Source organism: Tenrec ecaudatus, chromosome 14, assembly GCF_050624435.1.
Source record: "Tenrec ecaudatus isolate mTenEca1 chromosome 14, mTenEca1.hap1, whole genome shotgun sequence".
Lineage (NCBI taxonomy): Eukaryota > Metazoa > Chordata > Mammalia > Afrosoricida > Tenrecidae > Tenrec > Tenrec ecaudatus.
In genome coordinates, this window is record NC_134543.1 from 120,109,617 (window position 1) to 120,137,000 (window position 27,384).

At 39.3% G+C, this 27,384-nt stretch overlaps 1 protein-coding gene across 3 annotated transcripts in view; it reads left to right on the forward strand.

Annotated features, from left to right (window-relative positions):
* Window positions 1-27,384, forward strand: part of MINDY2 (MINDY lysine 48 deubiquitinase 2) — a 77,492-nt gene that overhangs the window by 38,175 nt on the left and 11,933 nt on the right. For all 3 annotated transcript variants that reach the window (XM_075531817.1, XM_075531818.1, XM_075531820.1), the window contains exons 5-6: window positions 2,569-2,671; window positions 8,073-8,215. In XM_075531817.1, coding sequence (XP_075387932.1) covers window positions 2,569-2,671; window positions 8,073-8,215 — 246 coding nt within the window. The remainder of the gene's footprint in view (window positions 1-2,568; window positions 2,672-8,072; window positions 8,216-27,384) is intronic.

A 27,384-nucleotide genomic window follows, 5' to 3' on the forward strand; every position in this document is an offset into this window, starting at 1 on the left:
AAAACAAAGGCTTCCCCCTAAGACACTCCCCCCACCCCCCACCCCCCGCCTAAGATTAATTGAGTTAAGATGACTTGCCTCCAGTAGACTGGAATTGATGGAAATTTTAAACAAAGTACTTTCATTAGAACAAAAATGCTCCAGGGTGAAAAGAGAGAGAATAATCTGATAAATGAGAGGGATCAGTGTCCGTGATTCCTGACTGCATGCAATAATAACAGATGGTGCCTGGTTATCAGAAAGAATAGCACCTGGAGTTTAATTGGCATTAATAACTTTTGGAGTTAAAAAAAAGAACATTAGCATATGCAAAAACAATAACATAAACTGGGAAGAGAGTTAAATGGAATTAAAATGGTCTAAGGGCCTGTAATTAATGATTCAAGAAGAAAGAAATGTCTGACTTTGTTAAGTTAGGAATAGCTGTTATAATTTCTAGTGCTTTTCTGCCCAATATGGTAGGCAAGCATGACTATTTACATTTAAATGAAATTTAAAATTTATATCCTGAGTTAGACTTGCCATATTTCATTTGGTCAAGAGCCACATATGGCTTACTCTCCTTTTGGGGCACATAGATATAGAATCTTTCTGTCCTGCTTAGAAATACTGAAATCAAGAGAAAGCCGTGAGTACTTTCTAATGTAGAGAAACTTTGTATTTTAGATTTCAGTGCTAGAATTATAAAGATGTCAGTTCTCCCTAACGTGAATTTTAATTTCCCAAACAAAATTTCAATAGATTTTGGGGGAAGGGTTGTGAAAATGTGACAAACTGATCTAAACTTTATGTGGAAATTTTAAAAAACAAGAATAAAAGTGAAGATATTCTTCAAACAGAAAAAGGAGACTTGCTCTTCTAAAAATATTAAAAATATTCTCAGACCAACAGAACTCTCTGCAATGACAAATATTCTAAATCTATGTGCTCGTTTAATTAAATAATTTTAACATATATTTTTAAGTTGTGTAATCATCACAATCAATTTTAGAACATTTTTTCTTTCTTGAACTCATTATCACCCTGTACCCTCCTAAAACCTTCCCTGCTATACCTCTAAGAAAAAAATTTTTTTAATCATTTTATTGGGGGCTCATACAACTCTTTTCACAGTCCATACATCCATCCCTTATGTCAAGCACATTTGTACATTTATTGCCATCATCATTTTCAGAACATTTTCTTTCTACTTAAGTCCTTGGTATCATTTCCCCCCCTCCTTGTCCCAGCCTCCCTCCCTCATGACCAACCGCCCACTGTCTCCCCTTACCCACTTTTTTGTTGTCCATCCCCCTGGGAAGGGGTTATATGTAGATCATTGTGATCAGTTATCCCTTTCTCCCCCCCACCTTTCCCTTCCCCTCCTGGTATCAATACTCTCATTATAGATCCTGAAGGGTTTTTCGGCCCTGAATTTCCTGTGTTTCCAGTTTTTATCTGTACCAGTGTACATGCTCTGATCTAGCCGGATTTGTAAGGTAGAATTGGGGTCATGATAGTGAGGGGGAGGAAGCATAACTCGAATAAATTTAAAATGGGTCAAAAGGATTTGTTCATTTAGATACGAATTATTTTAAAGCTGTTATTAAGATAATATAACAGAATTGCATTTCTGATTAGATTAACAGCAGAGAATAGAGAGGTCATTAATGGTCATGAATATGTAGACAGAATATACCTTCAACACCTCATGTACACTTAGGCTTGTGTGCTTCTTCTCTGTGGGCTTTGTTGCTTCTGAGCTAGATGGCTGCTTGTTTGCCTTCAAGCCTTTAAGACCCCAGACACTATATCTCTTTGATAGCCGGGCACCATCAGCTTTTTTCACCACGTTTTCTTATGCACACATCTGAGTTGTGTAATCATAAATCTAGAACCCCCTTCCAGGGGGACAAATAATGGAAAAGTGGGTGAGGGGTGATGGAGGATGATGATATAAGATATGGAAATAATAATCTACAACTTATCAAGAGTTCATGAGGAAGGGAGGGTAGGGGAGGGCGGAGGAAGAAATGGGGAGCTGATATCAAGGGCTCAAGTGGGAAGAGAATGCTTTGAAAATGATGATGGCAGCATATGTGGAAATGTGCTTGACACAATGGATGGATGAATGGATTGTGATAAGAATTGTACGACCTCCCAATAAAATTATTTTCTTTTAAATTGTGGTAATTTTAGAAGTTAAAATCTTTAGTTTTACCTTGCTTTTAATGTGAAACATTTTGAGTTTAAAAAAAGCTCATATTTTCTTGGTTTTCTTCCTGGAATAGTTTACTGATCTTAGTCTATTACACTTTAGTTAAATACATCTTTACAACATAAAGACATTAAGTTATATATAATAACTTTTGTCTGTTTTTCCATAATTGAAACACAAAGCAATATTTTCGATAATGTGTTCTAGTAAGCCATAAACAAATTGAAAATGCATGGGTATTGATTTTAACATTGGGTTCTTTTTTTTCTTAACTGTTGTTTTTTTTCATAGATACAATATTTTTATATTTGTATTGTGTTTCCCTGGTTACTGTTTTAAGTCTTATCATGAGTGGGTCCTTTGTTTCCCAGACGGATGACATCGTACAGGCCGTCGGTAACTGCAGCTACAACCAGCTGGTGGAGAAGATCATCTCCTGCAAGCAGTCAGACAGCAGCGAGCTGGTTAGTGAAGGTGGGTGAGTGCTGCTGTTTGCTACCCGACTCTGCCCCTTGCAGTCCAGGAAATACAGAGGATGCGAGTGTTAGGGATTCAACACGTAAGCACCCAGAAAGGTTCAAGTAAAAAGGTTAAACCTCTTGGACTTATAACATCAGACGGGGGGCGGGGGTGTGTGTTCTAATGCAGGTTTTTAGCTAGCCCTGCTGTGATAACCTTTTTCCCTTTACAAAAGGAGTGTGATTGGGGAGTACTGAGTGCACATCGAACATTTCCACTGACTCAGATCCGTCTTATGGTGCTCAAGTGTGACGTTTTAGTAGAGCATTTTAAAAATCATTTTATTTTGGGGTTCTCACAGATATTATTTTGAAAAATCTCAAATCTATAGAAATGGAAAAGTTGCAAATGAACCCTTATACATATGTTCTTTACTTAAATTTACCTTTCGTTTCTGTGTTGTCTGCTTTCTCTTGATATTCCTATGCATGCACACGTACTTTTTCCCAAGCGTGTGAGAATTAGTTGCAAATAATACACACATCACTTTACCCATTAATCCCTCAGCATGCATATCTCATATAATCACTGTACAATTATCTCAGGAAAATTTAACACTGATACGTGTCAGGGGCTAATACGCTGTTTACATCCAGAACTTTCTAGTTGTCCCACTGCCCTTCATAGTTTTCACCTTTTTCTCAACCTCAGCTGTCGTCAAGGATCATTTCATTTCCACATTACTGCAGGCTCGTGTGATGCAGGACAAACTCTTAGTTTCTTAGTGCTGCCTAACAAAATGTCACAAGTGGTGGTTTTCATAAATAAAGTGGTTTTCTCATAGTTGGAGGCTAGAAGTCTAAATTCAGGACCTCAGCTCTAGAGAAAGGCTTTCTCTCTCTGTTGGCTCTGGGAGGAAGGTCTTTGTCTCTTTTTAACTTTTGTCCCTTAGTTCCTAACGCGCGCACACACACACACACACACACACACACACACACAAACCCACTGCATGGAGTCAATTCCAACTCAAATTGACCTGTGTAAGGCTTTTGAAGCCGTGAATCTTTATGAGAGCAGACAGCTGCTACTTCTTCCCACCGAGGAGCGAGTGGGTTTGAACCTCTGACCTTGCAGTGGGCAATCCAGTGCTTCCCTGACGGCACCACCAGGGCTCTGTTTCCCTCACCTCTGCTTCTGTGCCCCATGTGTTCTTTTCTGTCTCAAAAATGATTGTCATTAAATAAAAAACTTTTTACATTGTAAATAAATATTAAATCCATTTGCAAAGGGGAAAAATGTCATAATACTCAACCTACTTTGGTAATTGCTTCATTACAAACCAGAAGCTCCGATGCCCAAATGCATTCCAGCTATAGGTAAAGAAGTTAAAATGTATAGCATTCTGGGCGGGACGGGGTGGGAAACTCCATCCAAAGACCCCTAGCATTTCCTGTCTTCTTCCTTCTCTTCTGCTTTGGTCTTCTTCTGTAGTATTGGTTTTTCTCTTACTAGCTGTCACAGGGAGTCTTGTAGAATGCACCTCAAGTTTAATCCATCTGATTGTCTTCTCATGATTCTATTCAGGTTATGTTTTGGGGCAGGAATTCCCTTCCCAAGGCAGCAAATGAGGGGCTCCATGTTGTCTATGTATCCCATCGATGCTGCTAGCATAGTGTCTGCTGGAAATGGAAAATTAATGAAGATACTCTTTCATTATAATTAATAAATCTATAATTACACCATTCCCTGAATTTTTTCTCCAATACACTGCATGTTCCTTAGTTCATACCTGATCCAGTGATTATAGTGGTTATGTTTTTCTTATTTCATTTACATTCATTGTACTTTCCAAATGTACGTTTATATTCATACGTTTGTTTCTTCTTTTTTTTTTTGTTTCTTCTTTTAAAACATTTTCTCTTTTCCTCCCCAGTTTAAAAAAAATGTTTATCCATAGAGACTGATGTATTCTATTTTATTCTGTAAGTTATCCGTTACCATCATTATTCTTTTTGATGCTGAAATTGCCCCAAAATTGATCAGCAGGATACCCCATGTTCTTTTGACATGGCCTCATTATTCTCCTTGAATACTCCTTTTCTGGCACCGTAAGATATCTGGTTCTAATTGATCAAGTCATATGGACCTCCATATTTCTAAAATCATTTAGGAATTTGTTATATTAAGAATGTTTTGGGGGTAGTGGGGAGGGAAGGAAAAAAATGAGGACTTGATGCCAGGGGCTTAAGTGGAGAACAAATATTTTGAGAATGATGAGGGCAATGAATGTACAAATGTGATTTACACACAATTGATGTATATATGGATTGTGATAAGAGTTGTATGAGCCCCTAATAAAACGAATAATAAAAAAGAGTGTTTTGTTCAATCTTTTTGAGGAAATATTTTGTTAATAATTCAGATTGAAAGATGAAGATAAATGAAAATTTTAAAATCATTTTATTGGGGGCTCATACAACTCTTATCACAATCCATACATACATCCACTGTGTCAAGCACATTTGTACATTTATTGCCATCATCATTCTCAAAACATTTACTTTCTACTTGAGCCCTTGGTATCAGCTTCTCATTTTTCCCCTACCTCCCCTCCCCGCCTCCCTCACGAACCCTTGATAATTTATAAACTCTTATTATTTTGTCATGCCTTACACTGTCTGATGTCTCCCTTCACCCACTTTTCTGTCGTCTCTCCCCCAGAGAGGGGGTTATATATGGATCATTGTGATTGGTTCCCCCTTTCCACCCCACCTTCCCTGTACCCTCCTGGTATCGCCACTCTCACCACTGGTCCTGAAGGGATCATCCGTCTTGGATTCCCCGTGTTTCTAGGTCCTATCTGTACCAATGTACATCTTCTGGTGTAACCAGATTTATAAGGTAGAATTGGGATCATGATAGTCAGGAGGAGGAAGCATTTAAGAACTAGAAAAAAGTTGTATGTTTCATCTTTAATTGACTGGCTTGTATCCTCCCCTTGACCCTTTTGTAAGAGGATGTCTAGTTTCCTATAGATGGGTTTTGGGTCTCCCCTCTGCACTCCCCATCTTTCACAATGATTTGAGTTTTTATTCTTTGATGCCTGGTACCTGATCCCTTCAGCACCTCGTGATTGCACAGGCTATTGTGCTTCTTCTATGTGGGCTTTGTTCCTTCTGAGCTAGATGACTGCATGTTTGTCTTCAAGCCTTTAAGACCCCAGATGCTATATATTTTGATAGCCGGGCAACATCAGCTTTCTTCACCACATTTGCTTATGCACCTGCTTTGTCTTCAAAGATCGTGTCGAGAATTTTACATAATTTTTAGTGCCCGTCTTTCAGATTACTTAGTACTTTCATGTTCGCTAAGAACTCTCTGGTAGGAGGAAAATATTTTGGTGTACTTGTTTGTTATTGAATTTCTGATGGGAAAGTATATTTTTCACTAATGCTTTCAACAAAATAATTTCCCTTTAAATTTACTTTCAGTACTAGTCTTATTTTATTACTAGCCTTGTATTAATTTTTACCTTATTTTATTTAATATCTTCAATACGATCTATAACAAGAGATACACATAATCTGAATGCTGCAAATGAGCAACTTATCTGAGACAGTAGACTATTCAAACAAATATTGACAGGCAAACTACTCTGTGGCTCTCAGAGTTTCTTAGCCAAATACATTTAATTAGCTATGAAAAGTTGAAATTAGATTAGCCTTTTTGAATATCCCAATGATATCACAAGGATGTTCCTGTCTAGGAGTGGCAGAAGAGATAGGAAGTGTTATTCTTTGTAAGTTTTAAAGAGGCTTTGTTTCATGGTTTGGGAGAGATAGAGCTAAGTTGGCATTTGTAATAATCATCTGCATTCATTTTTTAATATAATACCATCATTTTTGGGTTCTAGGTTTCAATTTGCCAGAGCTAAGTTTATGTTTGGGGGCCAGATACTTACTCTATTCTCTCTGAGCTGCTGTCCTGTTGTAAAAGGAATACAAACCATCCAATGTTAACATTTTGAATATCCAACTAACATGAAAGTAACATTGCACAGTGGCGCTTCTGAAGTTTTGTATCTTTTTGAAAGGCCTTTGTAGAGAGGACCGTGGTGTGAGTGAGGTGTGTGTGTGTGTGTGTGTGTGTGTGTTTATATGCTTTTTTTTTTTCTGAAGAAAAACATTTAGTAAAATAGACATTTCAGACAGCAACGATACTACCCAGCACAGGTATAATGATTACTTTTTAAAATACTATGATAAAGTCTTTAGGGTACCACTAATATTTTCTGCTTCATAACTTAGTACCTTGAAAAATAATAATAATCACAGTAATAATTAAGACAGGGGAGGAAATGTTTTGTTTCTAAGTATATGAAGCCAAGAGGTTGTAGGTGCATATTGGCAATAATTTTTCGAGGGGCTTTTTGCACTTTCCCTCCTCCAAGTTCCTGGAATAGTGTGATGTCCTGGTAGCATTTTGCAGCCTCCTTTCAGCCTGAAAGTGAGCGTGAAGGGTGGAGACGGAGTGCCATAAACCACACAGCCCAGCTCTTTGACCCTGATCACACATGGGTCCAAATTTCTTCCAGGCGTATTTTCAATTTCTGGCCCAAATCTTCAGACTCATCCTTACTCATCCTTACTGTCACTGTGCTAGCAAGGAAACACTTTCACATCAGAGACATTGTCTCCTGACTGCGGGAAGGAGTGAAAGGAGGGCAGGAGAGAAAGAAGGAAAGAAATGGTTCCTGAAATACTTCCTGTGAGCTTTTTGAAAGCTCTTGCTAGGCGTCTGTGTCTTTGAAATTACCCCAGAAGACGTGTATGTGTTGTGAAAACAGAACAAGTTCTGTTTATCTGCATAATGAAGGAAGGGCATGTTTTAGAGGAGAGGAAGATCAAAGTGCCAGCCCTTGTCGCGGCTGCCTGTGCAATCTCACACCTGCTTCTAGTCCTGCAGCAGGAAGGGGCAGTTTGAGACTTGACACTTCTCTGCTATCTCCGGTAAAATCTTTGTAAAGACAACATTTAATTTCTAACCATGTAGCCACTGGGAAGGAACTGTTGCCATACATCTTTCTCACCTACCCACTTTTAATGTGATTTTTATTGGGTCCATGTATTTTATTACGAGCTGCCTAAAATCATTTTGCAAAGAGATGGAGTATTTATTATGAACACATTGATTGACACAAAGAATTTCACACAACTATTTCTTAGGATGAGAATGTGGATGTATTTCCCATAGAAAAATTAGAAGAATCTCCAATTGGGGCCCATCTCATTTTCCCAGGAAATACATCATTTTGACTGGTCTCTCCCTTATATCTGGAGTACAATGTAAATAGCAAAGAATAACTTTTTAATCTTGAAATTATTATTTTATCTAATATTGTGTATTGGTTTCTTAGGCTTTGTTGCTGAGCAGTTTTTAAATAACACAGCCACTCAACTGACATACCATGGATTATGTGAACTAACGTCAACAGTTCAGGAAGGAGAACTTTGTGTGTTCTTTCGGAATAATCATTTTAGCACCATGACCAAATATAAGGTATGATCTAGAAATAGTCATTTTGTTGTAATCCTAAATTAAAGAAATTCTGTATAGAGATGTTTTATGATGTACTTTAGAATAAAATATTTTAGCATTAAATTTAACTATAAATTGTGAAGGAAATTATTAAATAATTATTTATGATGGAATGGAATAGCAATTTATATGTTAACCTCAAATCCATTTTTGAAATTTCAAATTATATATCATCTTTTTCACAGATTACTGAATTAGGGCGTATTTGTTACTTTAACTTCTAAGGAAAGATGCAAAGATAAACCAGAAAGACAGAACTAGGATGATTTCTAATTATAGATATTTATACTTAAGGCTAACGGAGTTGAAAGAATGAATCAAGGTTTGCCTGGATGATTGTGTTTGCTGTTAAAATAATCAGTTTGATTTTATACTGCTATTTATGACTCTGCGAAACATTCCCATTAGTCTTATCGCTCTTGTTATCTCTTGCATCCATTCAGTTTTTACAGCTGCCACCTAGCTCAAGATTTTGTGAATTTGTACTTAGACCTCTACATTAAAATACCACCCTGATCATGTCGATAATATAGCAAGAATATTCAGTAGCACCCAGTACTTAGGGGGATAAGCATCCAAGATAATGTCTACGATTCCCTTATGCCCACACTTTGCTTCAGCTGAAACTTGATGCCTTTTCATTTCTGTACTCCTACTACCATTTCTATTGTTTAATTCCTATTTGGAAAGATCTCTATGTTAGTATGGATAAACTAGGGAAACAAATTCATAGAAACTTATATGAATTAAGAAAGTATCCCAACCCAGTGCTGTTCAAGCCCATAAGTCCAACATTAGCCCTTATGTCTGACACCAATCCACAAAGTCCTTCTCCATCTCACAAAACACATGCAATGAATCCTGCAGAAGGAAAGCCGAATCAGTGAAAATGTAAGCATCTCCCAGCACTGGCAGGGGTCTCCACACAGCTGCTCCAGCACCCAGGGCTGCACTGGGGTAGGTCCATGTGGCTTCTCTTCAGGGATGGCTTGCAGGAAGTGAGCCTTGCAAGCTAAAGCAGGGAACTGGCGAAGGCAGCTGCACCCTGGTCCGACCATCACAAAGCAAGAGACCCAAGAACTAGAAAGGCGAGACTCACCAAGCCATTTATCCCTCTGCCCTTCAATTAACCCCACATGTGTTTATCGACCAGGTTGGCACAATAAACCTTAACTATCTCAATCTCATTATTCCTTTTTGTTTATCCAAATTTCATCTATTTTTAAAAATCATTTCAAATACTATCTCTTCTGTACAGACATTCTTTCACTTTAAACCAGTGGCTCTCAGCCCAGACTGTATACTTGAATGTTTAAAGCCCACCACCAGCTCAGCTAAATCAGAATCTCTAGATGAGGACTACAATCAGAATTTTTTTAACAATAAAAATGTTTAAAAATAGTCCCAGGTGATTATAACATGCAGTCAGGCTGGGAACTACCTTACCACACTATACATCTTTAGCTGCTACTGGCCACAACATCTTTATTTGGCATTTATTGAAAAAAAAAAAAAAGCCAACAGTTTTCTTTCCATATAAATGAGTCTTATTTTGTCAAAATGAAGGTAAGCTTACTGAGGTCAAGACATAGGTTTGTTTCCATAACACTTACTGAATTGCACAAAGTAATGTAAAATAACGATTTGCTTGCTTGTGTAAGAAAGCCCAAAGTCCGAGTTCTCCTATTCCTATCTTAGCTCCTGTCTTACACAAGTAAGAGTTCATTTGTATTGTTCCCACGTTTCCAGTAGGTGTATGCTAAGAATTGCCTAAGAGTCATCTGTACTTGCCCAACATCTAAGGACAAAGTCACAAAGCGCCCTTACATCAGAATCTAATGATTGCACCTGGTAATTACTACTAAGTCTTTTGGGCCATACTTGGCCTCTTCACAGCCAACCTTGATTCATTCATTAGCAGACACCTATGGGACATGTATAGAGGGGCAGGGGGACTTCAGAAAGTTATTAGAATAATAGAATTAAATGAGAATGGAAAAGTGAATTAATGCAGATATAGTTAGATTAAATTTTACCATTTAGCATTTGTTTTCACTGTTGACTCATTTTTTTCTAGTTTTTTTTCTAGTCTAATTTGTTCTTGTGTTTTTAAAATTATTTTCTGCTTTCTTAGATTGAGGTTTTTCTATATTTTCTTTGTTGCTGGGGATTTTCTTTGTGTGAAATCCAGAATAGGTAAATCAGTAGAGAGAGTAGCTAGACGAATAGTTTCTTTGAGTTATGACAGAGGAGGTTGGAGGGAAAAGGGAGCTAATAATAATGAGTATAAAAATGAATGAATGTTCTACCATTGATTAATTGATTGTGCTGATTTCAAAACCCTTTTAAATATATTCAAGCCGTTGAATTGTATGTGTTATATGTCAATACTTTGTTTTAAGGTAATGGGATTTTACACACATTTTTTAAGCCCCCTTGCGTATGGTTTGGATTTTCAGCTAAGATTTGGGACTGCAACTAAGAGCAAGAGAGCTGTGGTTTCTGCCATTTAAGAATCTCCTGATTTGACAAGGGAGGGGTTTTAAATAAATACTTATACAGTCACTAAACTTATTTCTATTGAGAAATACTAGTAAAGGGTACATGCAGCCTGATGTGAGTGCTTTTATCAAGACTGCAGCCGAGTTGAGGTACCAGGAAAGGCTTCCTAGAAAAGGCCACTTTTAAATTGAGAACTGACAAGGAATCTTCCAGGAGAAAGAGGGCCAGTGTAGCTGAAGCTCAGAGGAAGAGAATATGGAGAGAGACGGGGGACAGGTCTCATGGACTCTTGAGTTCAGAGGAAAGGCAGTGCTTTCCTGATGGCTCTGTAGTTCTTGTCTTTTCCTCCTATGGGCTCTACAGGCATGAGGTAATTCACCAGGAAAACAAGAGCTCTGACTCTCAAAAATGAGCTCCATATGTTGCCTTTTCTGCCTAGACCGTATTCCTGACTTACTAGCCTCTCAGGCATTCTCAATCTTTTTACATAACGTGGTAAGAACCTGGCTTAGGACAAGGTGCCTCTCCTGGGCTGATCTAAGTAGGCCGTTTTGTGTGATAACAACAGCTAAGGAAATAAATGCATTATATTTTTTCACCTACGTCTGAGTTTTTCTTAATCTGATGTTCAGGCTAAACCATGTATCAGTAGTGTGTTTGGGGCTGTGAAGCAAGAGTGGTTCATTCAGGACACTACTGCAGTAAACCAAGTAAGAGAGTATAGTGAGTGAACGATCAGGGAATGAAGACTATACCTAGGTTCCAAAGACATTTAGGAGATATAATCAACCAGATTGGTGATTAGGAAGTGAAAAAGTAGAAGACTGGCTTGTGGGTCCTGAGCAAGAACAACTGGATGCTTAGTGGTGCTTTTTATTACTACAGAAGAGAGGACGAGGGGAAGACAGCTTGCCTGCCATCAGCCGAACTAGAACTGTAAGAGCTACTTCTGAGGCATCCGTCTGAGTGGCAAAGCCGAGTAAATGGTGTAAGACAAGGGCAATTTTGATGTACAGAGAGTAATTTGTGAACAGGATGAGATTTTTTTAAGGAAAATATAGAATGAGAAGAAATGGTCTAAGCAAAGAAATGTCAAAAAGCACCAAATAAAATGATTTGAGAGAGAACGAGAGAGAGATTTGATCATCATCTAAGAGACTTTCAGCACTGAGGTGTAGAAAATCGATCAGAGAGGTAAAGGTTAAAGATGCAGGGGCGAGGATAATTGATTTAGAAGACGCCTAAGACGAGGAGAAGGAGTCCTAGTGGAGTAGTGGGTCAGCAGTAGGAACGCACAGCTGGAACAGTGGCAGGGAGAATTCCTGAGCTGGCAAGATGGGCGCATCAGGAGCATGTCAGGAAGACTGAGCTGCCTGTAAGTTAGTTCCCATTTGCTGCCTCGTTTCTCATCACCTTGTTGACAGAGTCTTAGGTTTCCCCTAACAGTATCTCTGATGCTCTGGATCTCTGACCGCCTTTGATATATTTGATTTGATATCCTGTATACCACAGAGATCCTAATCTGGATCTTTTGCTTTTTTAGCACCCTTTATATTTGATTATTTTCCTCATATCCAGCAAGATAACGACATATAACTCACTGTCGTCTTCTCTGACGTCCTGAGAGTTCCTGCTCATTCTGATAAAGATTTTGCTGCCTTCTGAAATGAAGTATATCCTTTGATATCCAACAATAAATGATACCCCAACTGTTTTAGGTGTCCTCAGTTTCACTGAATCAGGGAAATACTCTGACAGTGATAAAAGTGTCATCCCAGAGAAACTTTCTCCCTAATCTCTGCTCCTTCTTCTTTCATACTTGCCCCTTCACCTTACCACTGAATGAAATTAACTGAGTGAACAGATTTTTTCCTTCACATCTAAATTTAGGGAAAGTGTTGAAGTTTATTCTTTAGACATAATTCTTTAAACCCTTTATAAATAAAAATGTTTTAAAACTCCCAATTTCCATAGTTCCAGCTATGTATGCACATTTCGGATAGTATCAAAAGTGAAATTCCTTAGATAGCTGTTCCTAGGGAGTAGAGGAAATTCTGACTACTTGAATAAAAAATATTTTGAGGTTGTTCCTGTCGACCAAATGTGTAATAAGGATTATTCACCTTCCGTGGTGCTTTGGTGGTGTCTATTCAATGTGGACATGATGGTGTTCTAAAAGTTTACTATATACAGAAATATTACCTACGAAAAAGGAAGTATCATTCATCTCACAGGTAACTTTATTCTTATAGGATGAATAAAGGAACCAACCATCACCAGAAGAGATGTCATCATTTACAACATCCAAACTTAAGCATTTAAAAAATAATAATTTTATCGTCATATTGACTCATACAACTCTTATCACAATCCATGCATACATCCACTGTGTCAAGCACATTTGTACATATGTTGCCATCATCATTTTCAAAACATTTTCTTTCTACTTGGGCTCCTGATATCAGCTCCTCATTTTTGCCCTCCCCCACCATCCCTGCCTCCTGAACCCTTGATAATTTATTAAATTTTTTTCCATGTCTTACACTGACCGTTGTTTCCCTTCACCCACTTTTCTGTTGTGCATCTTCCTGGGAAGGGGTTATATGTAGATCATTGTGATCAGTTCCCTCTTTCTCCCCCCACCTTCCCCTTAACCTCCTGATATCTCTACTCTCATTATTGGTCCTGAGGGGTTTATCTGTCCTGGATTCTCTGTGTTGCAAGCTCTTACTGTACCTGTGTACATGCTCTGGTCTAGCCAGATTTGTTTGGTAGAATTGGGGCCATGATAGTGGGAGGAGGGAAGCATTAAAGAGCTAGAGGAAAGTTGTATGTTTCCTCGGTGCTATACTGCACCCTGATTGACTTGTCTCTTCCTTGTGACCCTCTGTACAGGGATGTCCAATTGTCTTCAGATGAGCTTTGGGTCTCCACTCTGTGCTCCCCCTCATTCACATTGATATAATTTTTTGTTCTGGGTCTTTGGTACCAGATACTTGACCCCATCGACACCTCGTGATCACACAGGCTGGTGTGCTTCTTCCATGTGGGCTTTGTTGCTCCTTAGCTAGATGGCTGCTTGTTTATCTTCAAGCCTTTAAGACCCAGATGCTATATCTTTTGATAGCTGGGAAACATCAGCTTTCTTTACCACATATGTTCATGCACCCATTTTGTCTTCAGCGATCATGTCGGGAAGGTGAGCATCTCAAAATGTCAGGTTATAAGAACAAAATGTTCTTAAATTGAGAGAGCTCTTGTCTATCTGCAACCTTAATACTTAACATATAAATACATAGATCTATTTCCCTGTTGTTATGTATAAATATATTTACATATGTATATGCATGTATTTAGACCTATAAATGTCCTTTGCCGCCTAGTTCTTTCCTCTATTTCCTTTTACTGTCCTCTTGTCCCATTATCTTATTCAGCCTTCATTCATGTTTCAATAATTCCTTGTGGCTATATTGCCCTTGATTAAGCCCCAATAGGCTTAATTGATTTTAGATCACTTGTTCCCTTGTCCCTGGGTTTAACCCCATTTTCTTTTCCCCTCCGGATTGTGTCCTGCCTATCTTATCTAGATAGACATGCAGAGACAATAATAAGTACAAAAACAAGACAAAACAACAACAACAAAAATGACTCGAAAAGACAAGCCTATAAATAATTTCAGGTCTGTTTGTTGACCTTTAGTTGTGTTTTCCAGTTGCATCTGATGGGGTGCCATGCCCTAGCCCCAAGGTCTATTTTTGGTATTCCCTGGGGACTTCATTGCTTTGCTCCCTTTGCTTCTCTGTTGCACGCCCTTAGTGTTTCACCACAGGGTGATGGAGTCAGATTGTGCACAATTCCTGCACTGTGCCTCCAGTGTTGTCCCTCATAGCACTATGGATCAAGTGAGGGACATCATGTCTGTGTCTCATGGTAGGGCCACCCCTATGGTCCTCTCTGTACACTGGCTGCTCTGAGCAGGAATAATCGTCCTTGGGGCTTGGTGAGCCAGGATGTGGTCCACTCTCTCTCCTTCCCTGTTCATTTGCTCCTGTGTGATCTGATCAAACACGCCCTTCTCTCTGAGCTGTAGTTTCAGTGCTGTCCTCTGAAGTACATTCCTCTTGGAGTGGGAGGTTGTCCACATAGTTGGGATTGGGGCCCAGCCTCACAAGCATTTGCTTTTAACTTTTATCATGAAAAGTTCCAAATTCAGAAAATTAACCTAACTTTGTATGTTCTTATTATATCTATCTCCTAATTTAAAAATCGTTGACATTATGTTGTCATATAGTTTTTATTTTGTGCTTATACTTCAACATGCACTCCTAAAAATGAAAACAATTTCTTTCAAATCACTGTACCTTTATTGCATCTAACAAAAATAACAGCAGTACTTTTTAAGATTTTATTTATTTTGTCGTTGAGAACATGCACAGCAAAACATACAGCGATTTAAGTTTCTACACGTATCATTTGTGACATTGATGCATTTAGTTACATTCAGCCATTCTCTTATTCCTCCCCAGTTAACATACACAGCCCCTAAAGGTTCTATCGAATCTCTAAGCTGTTTTGTCAATAATAATGACAATAATTCTTAATATCATCTAATAGCCTGTATTCAAATTTCCCTTTTGCCATTAAAACATCTTGTGGATTGTTTGTTCACAGTAGAATCTCATCAAGGCTGATGCATTGCATCTGGTAGAAGCACTCTGTTTTAATATGATCCAAATCCTTGGACTGTTTACATATCCCTCCCAATTTAATCCCTTTAGGATCCTTGGGGTTGTTGTATGTTACCTTGCAGTCAGCAGTTGACACCACCAATGGTTCAATGGGAGAACCATCAGACTTTCTGCTTCCTTAAAGATGCATGCCCCCGGAAACCGAAGGGGCTACTTCTGTTCTCTCCTACAGGGACTCTGTGAGTTGAGATTGATTTAATGGCCGAGAATGTAAAGTGTTTATGATTATTATAATCCCATTTATTTCTCTCTTTCCCATTGAACAATCCTGAGAATCTGTAAATAAAACATTGCTTTATTTCTGGCAGATACTGACAGACTTTTTTTTTAAAGTAGTCAAAGAATCTTTTTCCTCTTCATTGACCCAGTGACTAAAAGATTTACAACAGAATGTGCAACAGATCCTTGGCTGTTAGTGTTGAACTACAAGTCCTAAAGGATTACACACTGTATATGCCCGAGTATGAGCTTACCCGAATATCAGCCGAGGCACCTCATTTGACCACAAAACTGCTGGAAAACTCAGCTTATGCACGAGTGTATATGTTAATAAGTAGTCATTGCATATAGTAGAAGAAATGTTGCCTGGTCTGATGTCATTCTTGCAAGCACTGCCGGCACGTCTGAGTCCATCATTGTGGCTTTGGGCCAGACCATTTTGTATGCACACCCAGCTTCCTCTTCCCCACAAGGTAGCTGGTGCTGCCTCAACATGTGACTCACTATGCCGCCAGAGTCCATGTGAGTTGGAATTGACTCAAATGCAGGAGGCTTGTTTGCTGCTCTTGAGGTGGGGGTGGGTGGGGTGTTAATGAGACATCCAAAGCAAGCAATTCTGACAAAGGTCTGTAGCGACCCATAGGTTTTCATGAGCTCATTTCTAAAGCTGGCTTGACAAACCTTCCTTTGTACTCTGTCTTAGTCTGAAAGGCCCACTGACACCGGCCTGCCATAAGTGACCAGTTGATACTTGAAATGCCGATGGCATAGCTTCCAGTATTATAGCAACGTGTAAACCACCGTCGCCCAACAAACTGGCTAACAGGTGATGGTCAATAAATACTAAAGGATTAGAAAACAAAATTTACAGGAAGAATTCCTTCCTCATCCACATTACCATGCATTTGCTTGGTCTGGAAACAGGATGGAAGAGTGTATCTTTTTTCTATTAAATCTGTTCAGCATTAAATATTTTATCTTCACTTACTAGTAACTAAATTGTGAGAATATGTCTAGTTCTTTATAAACTTGAGCCGTGGGTAATCCATTTTTCACTAGCAAGTAAAAAATAGAAAGCTACTTTTTCAAATGAGATACGAGATACTGTAAACGAGATATAACTGCCATATATACTTGAGTGTAAGCCAACCCGAATATCAGCCGAGGCAGCTAATTTTACCATAAAAACTGGATTTAAAAATGTGCTGAAAAACACGGCTAATACAAAAATATATACGGCACTTTAATATTACATTAGGTCTTGGCAATGTCTTCTAGTATTTTACATTTGAAGAACTTTGAAAATGTTAGAGCTATTTTGTTCACTCATTAAAAAAATCATTTTATTGGGGGCTCATACAACTCTTACCACAATCCATGCATACATCCATGGTGTCAAGCACATTTGTACATTCATTGCCCTCATCCTTCTCAAAACATTTGCTCTCCACTTAAGCCCCTGTCATCAGGGCTTCCCCCTCATTTTTCCTTCTCCCTCCATGGCTCCCCCCTCCCTCATGGAACCTTGATAATTTATAAATTATTATTTTGTCATATCTTACACTGTCTGACGTCACCCTTCACTCACTTTTCTGTTGTCCACCCCGCAGGGAGAAGGTTATATGTAGATCCTTGTAATCGGTTCCCCCTTTCCACACCACCCTCCCTCCACCCTGCCAGTCTCACCACTCTTGTTACTGGACCTGAAGGGATCATCTGTCCTGGATTCCCTGTGTTTCCAGTTCCTATCTGTACCAGCAGTGTACATCCTCTGGTCTAGCCAGATTTGTGAGCTAGAATTGGGATCATGATAGTGGGGGGTAGGAAGGGGAGGAAGCATTTAGGAACTAGAGGAAAATTGTATGCTTTATTGTTGCAACACTGTACCCTGACTGGCTCGTCTCCTCCCTGTGACCCTTCTGTAAGGGGATGTCCAGTTGCCAACAGATGGGTCTTGGGTCCCCAATCTGCACTCCCCCTTATTCACAATGAAATGATTTTGTGTTCTTTGATTCCTGATACTTGATCCCTTCGACACATCTGTTCACACAGGCTGGTGTGCTTCTTCCATGTGGGCTTTATTGCTTCTGAGCTAGATAGACACTTGTTTACCTTCAAGCCTTTAAGACTCCAGATGCTACATCTTTTGATAGCCGGGCACCATCAGCTTTCTTCACCACATTTGCTTACGCACCCATTTGTCTTCAGCGATCGTGTCAGGAAGATGAGCATCATGGAATGCCAGTTCAATAGAACAAAGTATTCTTTAATTGAGGCAGTACTTGAGTGGAGAGCCAATGTCCATCTGCTACCTTAATACTAAACTGATAACTATATGCACATAGATCTATTTACAGAGGTCTAAATAAAGGCATATATACATATGTAAATATACTTATATATGAGGATGGGGAAATAGATCTATGTTCATTCATTTTAAGTGATTACCTTTCCATTTTCCTACTTCTATGGATACTTTGAAATAGCTGTAATGTAAACATAAACACAAATCATCCCAGATAATTCAAGATAATATTTTTGGCACAAGAGAAATATAATATCTGAATAGAATGCTTCTATACTGCAGATAAATACTATCTATAATTAGGGGCCACTATAATGAACTGACACTGAACATAATTATCTGGAACACTATTATTTTAATATTGGAGAAAATTTTATAATAACTTTCATTAGAAGTCTTCATACATATTAGTACTCATGTTTCATGTCATTATTCTCTCAGGACCGAGACCAACAAGAAGATAAGAGCAATTCTTAACAAAGGTCAGCCCAGTTTCTTTACTGGGTGTATCAATTTCCATAGGAATTTCCTAAATTCTAACTTGTGTGTGAAAATCTTTTGACATCTAAACTCTGGGAACTCTAGAAGTGTTTTATCAGAGGCAAGTATTTGGTAAATTTGGTAAATCTGCTGCACAGGATCTCTTTAAGGTGTTGAAGAACAAGGATACTATTTTGTGGATTAAAGTGTGCCTGACTCAAGCCAGGGTATTTTCAATTGCATTATATGCATGCATGTGAAATTTGGACGTTGAACAAGGAAGACCAAAGAAGAACTGATACATTTGAAGTACTTTGCTAATGAAGAACATTGAAAGTACCATAGACTGTCAAAAGGACAGACAAATCTATTTTGGAAGAAGTATAGCCAAAATGCTCCTGAGAAGCAAGAGTGGCGAGACTTTGTCTCAAGTATTTTGGATGTGTTACCAGGAAAGACTCATCTCTGGAGAAGGACATCATGCTTCATAAAGCAGAAAGGCAGCAAACAGGAGGAAGACCCTCGACAAGATGGACTGACACAGTGGCTGCAACAATGGACTCACACATAACAACAGTTGTGAGGTTGGTGCTAGACCAGGCAGTATTTCATTCTCTTGCACGTAGGATAAGCTATGAGTTGGAACTAACTCAAAGATACCAAACAGCAACTAGGTTAGGATCTAAAAGCAGATGTGGATTCTTCCTGAGCTATTCCTGTGGTTCTGGATACCAAAGACTTGCTTTTCAGCCAGGCAGGAAATTTGCAAGTGTCGAAATAGGTTGTAAAGAAGCCATCTCTTTCCTAGAAACGCTTAGTGCTTTTCTTTCTCGTGTCATCCAGATGATCATGCCTGTTTGTTGGATACTTACTGGTTTCCACGTTGGCTGTTGTATTCTTGTCTTTACCTAATTCTACATCTGTGATCCAGTCATTCAATTTTATTTTTGTGATCCTCCTCCAGGAACTTCTGGTTTTTTTCCCCTTCCTTCAAACATAAACTACTGATACCTTGGCTCCTGTCTAGACCACTGGTTGGTTTATATGTTATTAGCTGCTTAGTTCTCTCTCCACTTTCATCCTCTGTAACTCTGCCATCCATTTCCAGTAGTAACTTTTATATCCATATCATAACCATTTCTACTGTCCTATTGGTTTTAATTTTTCACATCTCTCAAGTATATTCAAAACCAAGGTTGTTGTTTTTTTAAACATTTTACTGGGGGCTCATACAACTCTTTTCACAATCCAAACATCCATCCATTGTGTCAAGCACATTTGTACATTTGTTGCCATCATCAGTGTGAAAACATTTGCTTTCTGCTTGAGCCCTTGGTTTCAGCTCCTCATTTTGCCCCTCCCTCCCCACTGCCTCCTCCCTCATGAACCCGTCATAATTTATACATTATTATTATTATTTTGTCATATCTTTTAAAAAATTCTTTTATTGGGGCCTCGTACAACTCTTATCACAATCAATTGAATCAGGCATGTTTGTACATATGTTGCCTTCATTCTTTTTTTTAAATATTTTATTAGGGACTCATACAACTCTGATCAAAATCCATACATACATCAATTATGTAAAACACATCTGTACATTCTTTGCCCTCATCAATTTCAAAGCATTTGCTCTCCACATAAACCCTTTGCATCAGGTCCTCTTTTTTCCCCCTCCCTCCCTGCTACCCCCTCCAAAACTAAGGTTTTTGAAGTTGATTTTTTTTGTTTGTTTTACTTTATAGTTAGGGATTAGTAGTAAAAGCCAGATTGTAAGGAGATATATTTCTCGGTAAAACTAAAGTCATGTAAAAGGATTAAATTTTCCCATTATGTTTTCTGTTTGACTCGGGCTATCATGGGGATCCCCCCAACACCACCACAGAAGGCTACAGTTAAGTAAAAATTAATTTAAAGGGAAAAGAGAGACATGTGGAAATAAAAGCAAGGAAAGTGATTTACAGCACATGACAAGCAAAGAGATTCATCTTTTTCTCTTAAATAAGGGACAGAAAAAGAGAATAGATTCTAAGACTAAGACAGATTGAGGAAATGTTCATGAATATAATACATTCATTAAGCACTTAATGTGCCTTTCATTGTGCTAAACTTTTTATATTAATTATCTCATTTAATCTTCACAATTCTTCTATAAGGTATGGACATTATTATCCTCATTTTAAAACTGAGGAAACAGATTTAATATGCTAAGTAACTTGCCCATAACTTCCCAGCATGTTGTTAGGTGGTATCAACTAGGTTCCAATTCATAGCCACCCCAGGTAAACAGACCAAGCCTGTGTACAATAGACTGAAACACTCCCTCCTCCTGCCAATACTCACAATCATTGCAAGGTTTGAGCCCATTGTTGCTGCTGCTTTGTCAATCCATCTCAATGAGGCTCCTCCTCCTCTTCCTTGACCCTTTACTTTACCAAGCATGATGTCCTTCTCCACAAGTGTCCCCCATGAGAACACATCCGAAGTACTTAAGTAGATTCCTAGCCATCTTCCCTTCAAAGGACCATTTTGCTTGTATTTCTTCCAGGGCAGAGTTTTTCATTGGTCTGGCATTCCATGATATATTCATTCCGCACTCTTTGCCTACAACACATTTCACATGCATATGAGGCCATTGAAAATTCCATGGCTTGGGTCAGGTATACCTTAGTCCACAAATTGAAATCTTTGCTTTTTAACAATTTTTTTATTTAAACATTTTATTAGGGGCTCATACAACTCTTATCACAATCCATATATATACATACATCAATTGTATAAAGCACATCTGTACATTCTTTGCCCTAATCATTTTCAAAGCATTTGCTCTCCACTTAAGCCCTTTGCATCAGGTCCTCTTTTTCCCCCTCCCTCACTGCTTCCCCCTCCCTCATGAGCCCTTGATAATTTATAGATTATTATTTTGTCATATCCAGCATCTCCCTTCACCCCCTTCTCTGTGTCTGTCGCCCAGGGAGGAGGTCACATGTAGATCTTGTAGTTGGTTCCCCCTTTCCAACCCACTCACCCTCTACTCTCCCAGTATTGCCCCTCACGCCCCTGGTCCTGAAGGTATCGCCCACCCTGGATTCCCTGTGCCTCTAGCTCCCATATGCACCAGTGTACAACCTCTGCTCTATCCAGTCTTGCAAGGTAGAATTTGGATCATGGTAGTTGGTGGGGAGGAAGCATCCAGGATCTGGGGGAAAACTGTATTCTTCATCGGTGCTACATCGCACCCTGACTGACTCATCTCCTCCCCTAGACCCCTTTGTGAAGGGATCTCCAGTGGCCGACAAATGGGCTTTGGGTCTCCACTCTGCACTTCCCCTTTCATTCTCTATGGTATTTTTTTTCCTTTGGATGATGCCTTATACCTGATCCCTTTGGCACCTTGTGATCGCACAGGCTGGTGTGCTTCTTCCATGTGGTCTTTGTTGCTTCTGAGTTAGATGGCCGCTTGTTCACCTTCAAGCCTTTAAGATCCCAGACACTATCTCTTTTGATAGCTGGGCACCATCAGCTTTCTTCACCACATTTACTTGTTTACCTGCTTTGTCTTCAGTGGTTGTGTCGGGAGGGTGAGCAACATAGAGTGCCAATTTAATAGAAGAAAGTATTCATGCATTGAGGGAGTGCTTGAGTAGAGGCCCAAGGTCGTTCTGCTATCTTAATACTAAACCTATAAATATAGACAAATAGATCTATTTCCCCATCCTCATATATATATTTGCATGTACATGTCTTTGTCTAGACCTCTATAAATGCCCTTTGTCTCCTAGCTCTTTCCTCTATTTCCCTTGACTTTCCTCCTGCCCCACTATCATGCTCCATCCCCACCTGGGTTACAGCTATACCTCTTCTTTACATAACCTTACCCTTGATCATTCCCTACCAGGCCTGCCACTCCCCTCTCACCACCAATTTGGATCCCATGTTGTTCCCTTGTCCCTGGATTTGTTAACCCCACTTCCTTACCCCCTTCCCACCTCCCCCTTTCCCAAGTCCCCCTTGAACTGTCGGTCCCATTGTTTTTCCTCCAGATAGTCCATCCAGCCTGTCCTATTTAAACAGACCTGTGGAGATAATAATGTGCACAAAAACAAGACAGAGGAAAACAAAGCAACAGTATACAACCAGACAACAAAACAGCAACAACAAACCACTGACAAAGAACAAAACAAAACACGTCAAGAAAGAAAAACTTGTAGTTAGTTCAAGGATTGTTTGTTGGCCCTTAGGAGTGTTTTCCAGTCCAGTCTGTTGGGGCACCACGCCCTGGCTCCAAAGTCCACTTTCAGCACTCCCTGGGGACCTTGCCGCTCATTCCCTTGCTGTTCCGCTGCACTCCCCCAGTGCTTTGCCGCGGTGTGGTGGGATCAGGTCAGGTGCAATTCGCAGTGTGTCTCCGGTGCTGTCCCCTGTAGCGCCATTGGTCACTGAGGGGCATCATGTCTCATAGTGGGACCAGCCATGTGGTCCTCTCTCTCTGGACTGTCTGCTCTAATCAGGAACCTCATCCTCATGGCCTGGTGGGCCAGGCTGTGCTCCACTGTCTCCTCCTGCCCTTTCATCTGCTCCCGTGTGCTCTGATCAGATATGTCCCTCTCCCGGAGCTGCAGAATCAATGTCGTCATTTGAAACAAATTCTTCTTGGAGGAGCGTTTTAATAATTTAAAGAGCTTTTTTTTTTTTGCAACACATTTGCCCAGTGTAATATGTCATTTGATTTCTTGACTGCTGCTTCCATACATTTTTATTATATAGCCAAACAAATTTAAATCCTTAACAACTTCACTATGTCCTTCACCTTCATGTTGCATATTGATTTAATAGTACGGACTTTTGTTTTCGTCATACCGCCATTTGACCCATATTGAATGAAAACTATAGTCCACCACAGAGAGGACCATATGGCCGGCCTCACTACGAGACACAACATCCCTCACTGACCCATAGCCCTATGTGGGACACTGGAGACACAGTGTGGGAATTGCGCCCGATCTGATCCCACCACACCAAGGCAAACACCAGAACGTACAACAGAACAGCAAGAGGAGCAGAGCAAGGAAGTCTGGAGGGAATACCAAAAATAGATTTGGGGGCCAGAGCGTGGCATCCCATCAGACTCGACTGGAAAACACTCCTAAAGGTCAACAAGCAGACCTTGAACTACTTACAGGCTTTTTTTTGCTTTTTTTTTTTTGTCGTTGATTTTGTTGTTTTGTTTTGCTCTGTTTTGTTTTTTGTGCATATTATTGTCTCTGCAGATCTAGCTACATAAGATAGGCAGGATAAACAATCTGGAAGAGAAAACAACCAGAAACAGTTCCTGGGTAAAGTGGGCAAGGGGGGAGCCGGGGTGGGGGAGGTAGTGGGTGTTAACAAAGCCAAGGACAAGGGAACAACAAGTGATCCAAAATCAATGGCAAGCAGGGTCTAGGAGGCCTGGTAGGGTTTGATCAAGGGCAGTATAACTGACTGAAAGGAATTACTGAAACCCAATAGAAGACTGAACATGATAGTGGGACAAGAGGAAAGTAAAAGGAAATAGAGAAAGAGCTAGGAGGCAAAGGGTATTTATAGAGGTCTAAATACAGACATGTACATATGTAAATATATTTATATATGAGGATGTGGAAATAGATCTATTTGTGTATATATATATATATATATATATATATATATATATATATATTTAGTATTAAGGTAGCAGATGGACAGGGGCTTCTACTCAAGTACTCCCTCAATGCAATGGCACTTGTTCTGTTAAACTGGCATTCCAAGATGCTCACCTTCCCCACACGATCACTGAAGACAAAGTAGGTGCATAAGCAAATGTGAAGAAATGAGGTGCCCGGCTATCAAAAGATATAGCGTCTCAGATCTTAAAGGCTTGAAGATAAACAAGCGACCATCTAGCTCAGAAGCAACAAAGCCCACATGGAAGAAACACACCAGCCTGTGTGATCATGAGATGTCTATGGGATCAGATACCAGTCATCAAAAAACAAAAATTCATATCATTGTGAATGAGTGGGAGTGTGGAGTGAGGACCCAAAGCCCATCTGTAGGGAACTGGACATCCCCTTACAGATTGGTCATGGGGAGGAGATGAGCCAGTCAGGGTGCAGTATAGCACTGAGGAAACATACAACTTTCCTCTAGTTCTTTAATGCTATCCCCCACACTATCATGATCACAATTCTACCTTACAAATCCAGCTAGACCAGAGGATGTACACTGGTACAGATAAGAACTGGAAACACAGGGAATCCAGGACAGATAAACCCCTCAGGACCAATAATGAGAGTAGCGATACCAGGGGGAAGTGGGGAGGAAGGGGGAACCGATCACAATGATGTACACATAGCCCCCTCTTTGGAGGACAGACAACAGAAAAGTGGGTGAAGGGATACATCGGACACTATAAGACATGACTAATAATAATAATTTATAAATAAAAAATAAAAAAATTCAAATAATCATTAAAAATAATAATAATAATTTATAAATTATCATGGTTCATAAGGGAGGGGGTGGGGAGGGAAGGGAAAATGAGCTGATACCAAGGGCTCAAGTAGAAAGAAAAAAATTTTTTTAAATGATGATGGCAACAAATGTATAAATGTGCTTGACACGATGTATGTATGGATTGTGATAGGAGTTGTATGATCCTCCAGTAAAATGATTTAAAAAATAAAACCAAAACAAAAAAGTTGTAGTCCTCAAATTACATCAGAAAGTGCTTTGATGTGGACATGGGAATAGGCTTTTGTTTGCCGTAAGTTGCAACTGCCTCTATGAATTACAGTGACCTTTATGAATTTTATTTTTCATTTTCCCAGTATCCCTCAACTCCCCTCTGGAAATGTTGACTGTCAGAAGTAACTACTTTTGCCATAGGAATTTGTGGAGACGAAAAGGGGGCTGCTTAGTCTAGTGTTTTAACTTTCACAACTAAACAATCTAGTTGCTCCTGTTGAATTGTTAGTCTGACTATAAGAGAAATCCAAATGTCATCAGCTTTTGAGAACATCTTGGTTTCTGAAATAACTTCAATATGTAATTGGCCTTCAGAATGCCCTTGGCATGCCCGTCTGCAATGGCGTTAAAGAGCTGCTAAAACACTTGAGCCCAATTTGATTAGCCAACACTGACATCACCACCTTTATCTTTTAGATAAAGTCTACTTTATTTTTTTTATAAAAGAAAGTACTTCAGGTCCTCTTCACTTTCAGCAAGTCAGGTTACATCATCGCATTGTCACCAGTTGTTAATGAATCTTTCTCTAGTTCTAATACAATGTTCTTCTTCATATCACTCAGATTTTGATTATTTGCTCAGCATTCAAATTGATTAAGTAAATATGGTAAAAGGATTCAACCCTAATACATTGCCTTTCCGGATTGAAAACCACCCAATGTCCCTTTATTGAATGACTGCCTCTGGACTACGTGTAGGTTTCTTAGGAGCACAATAAAGTGTTCTGGAATTCCCATTCTTCACAAGGTTATTCATAAATTGTTATGAATCACAGAGCTGAATGCTTTTGTGTAGTAATAAAACCCCAATAGAAATATATACATACACATATTTCTGGTATGCCTTCAGCCAAGATCCTTCTGATTCCTGTGTATTCCATTTGGTTAGACCCATGTGTACAGTTATTGTTAAAGACATGAGGAAGTGGGGGATATTTCCAGTGAATAGAACACTGGTCTTATTAATTCTGTCATGTGATCTCTGGCCTTGTTTCTACAACCAAAGTCATCTTTTCCAACTACTAACCCTTTTTGTTTCCAAATTTCATATTATAATCAGTGAAAACAGTCAAGGCATCTTGGTTTGTTTGGTCAGTTTCAAATTGCAGAAGTTGGTAAAATTAATTCTTCATCTTTGACATTAGTGGTTGGTGCATCGGCTTCAATAATATTTGCATTAACTGGTCCTCCCTGTAGGTCTATAGATATTTTCCTATCACTGACAGTGTTGTACTTCAGGATAGATCTTGAAAGGCTCTTTTTGAAAATAACTATGACCCTATTTCTCTTCAATTTGTCAATCTTGGCATAGTAAACTAAATGATTCTCTGATTCAAATTAGCCAAGAAGTCCCCTTCAATTCACTAATTCCTAGGATATTGATCTTTATGGATTCCATTTGTTACAACTTGTTACATTCATACCGTGTATGTTCTAGTTAAAATTGTTAACAGATACTTGGAGCTGTCCCTTCTCATATTGAGTCATGCCACATCAACAAACAAAAGGCCTAAAAGTGACTCCGTCCACATCCGTGCACTCTGAGGAGTATTTTGAGTGCCGTCTAACTCTTCTACATCAGACAGTGTTCCACTGCTATTCTTTGTTTTTCATTTTTAACATTTTATTTCTTTTGAGAGTGAGTTAGTGAATGAGAGTGAGAGCGTGAGTGAGTGAGCGAGCCAGTGAGTCAGTGCATGAGAGTGAGTGAGAGTGATAGACAGTGAGTGAGAGAGTGAGCCAATGAGTCAGTGAATGAGAGTGAGTGAAAGTGAGAGTGAGTGAATCAGTGAGTCAGTGAATGAGAGTGAGTCAGTGAATAAGAGTGAGAGTGAGTGAGATAGTGAGTGAGTGCATGAGAGTGAGTAAGAGTGAGTCAGTGAGTGAGAGTCCGTCAGTGAGTCAGTGAATGAGAGTGAGAGAGATGAGTAAGTCAGTGAGTGAATGAGAGTGTGTTAGAGTGAGTGAATGAGGGTGAGTGAATGAGAGAGTGAGTGAGTGAGAAAGTAAGAGTGAAAAAAGAATAAGCGTGAGGGAGAGAGTTGCATTTTTAACATTTTATTGAGGGTCTTACAGCTCTTGTAACAATCTATATAACAATGTGTCAGGCAT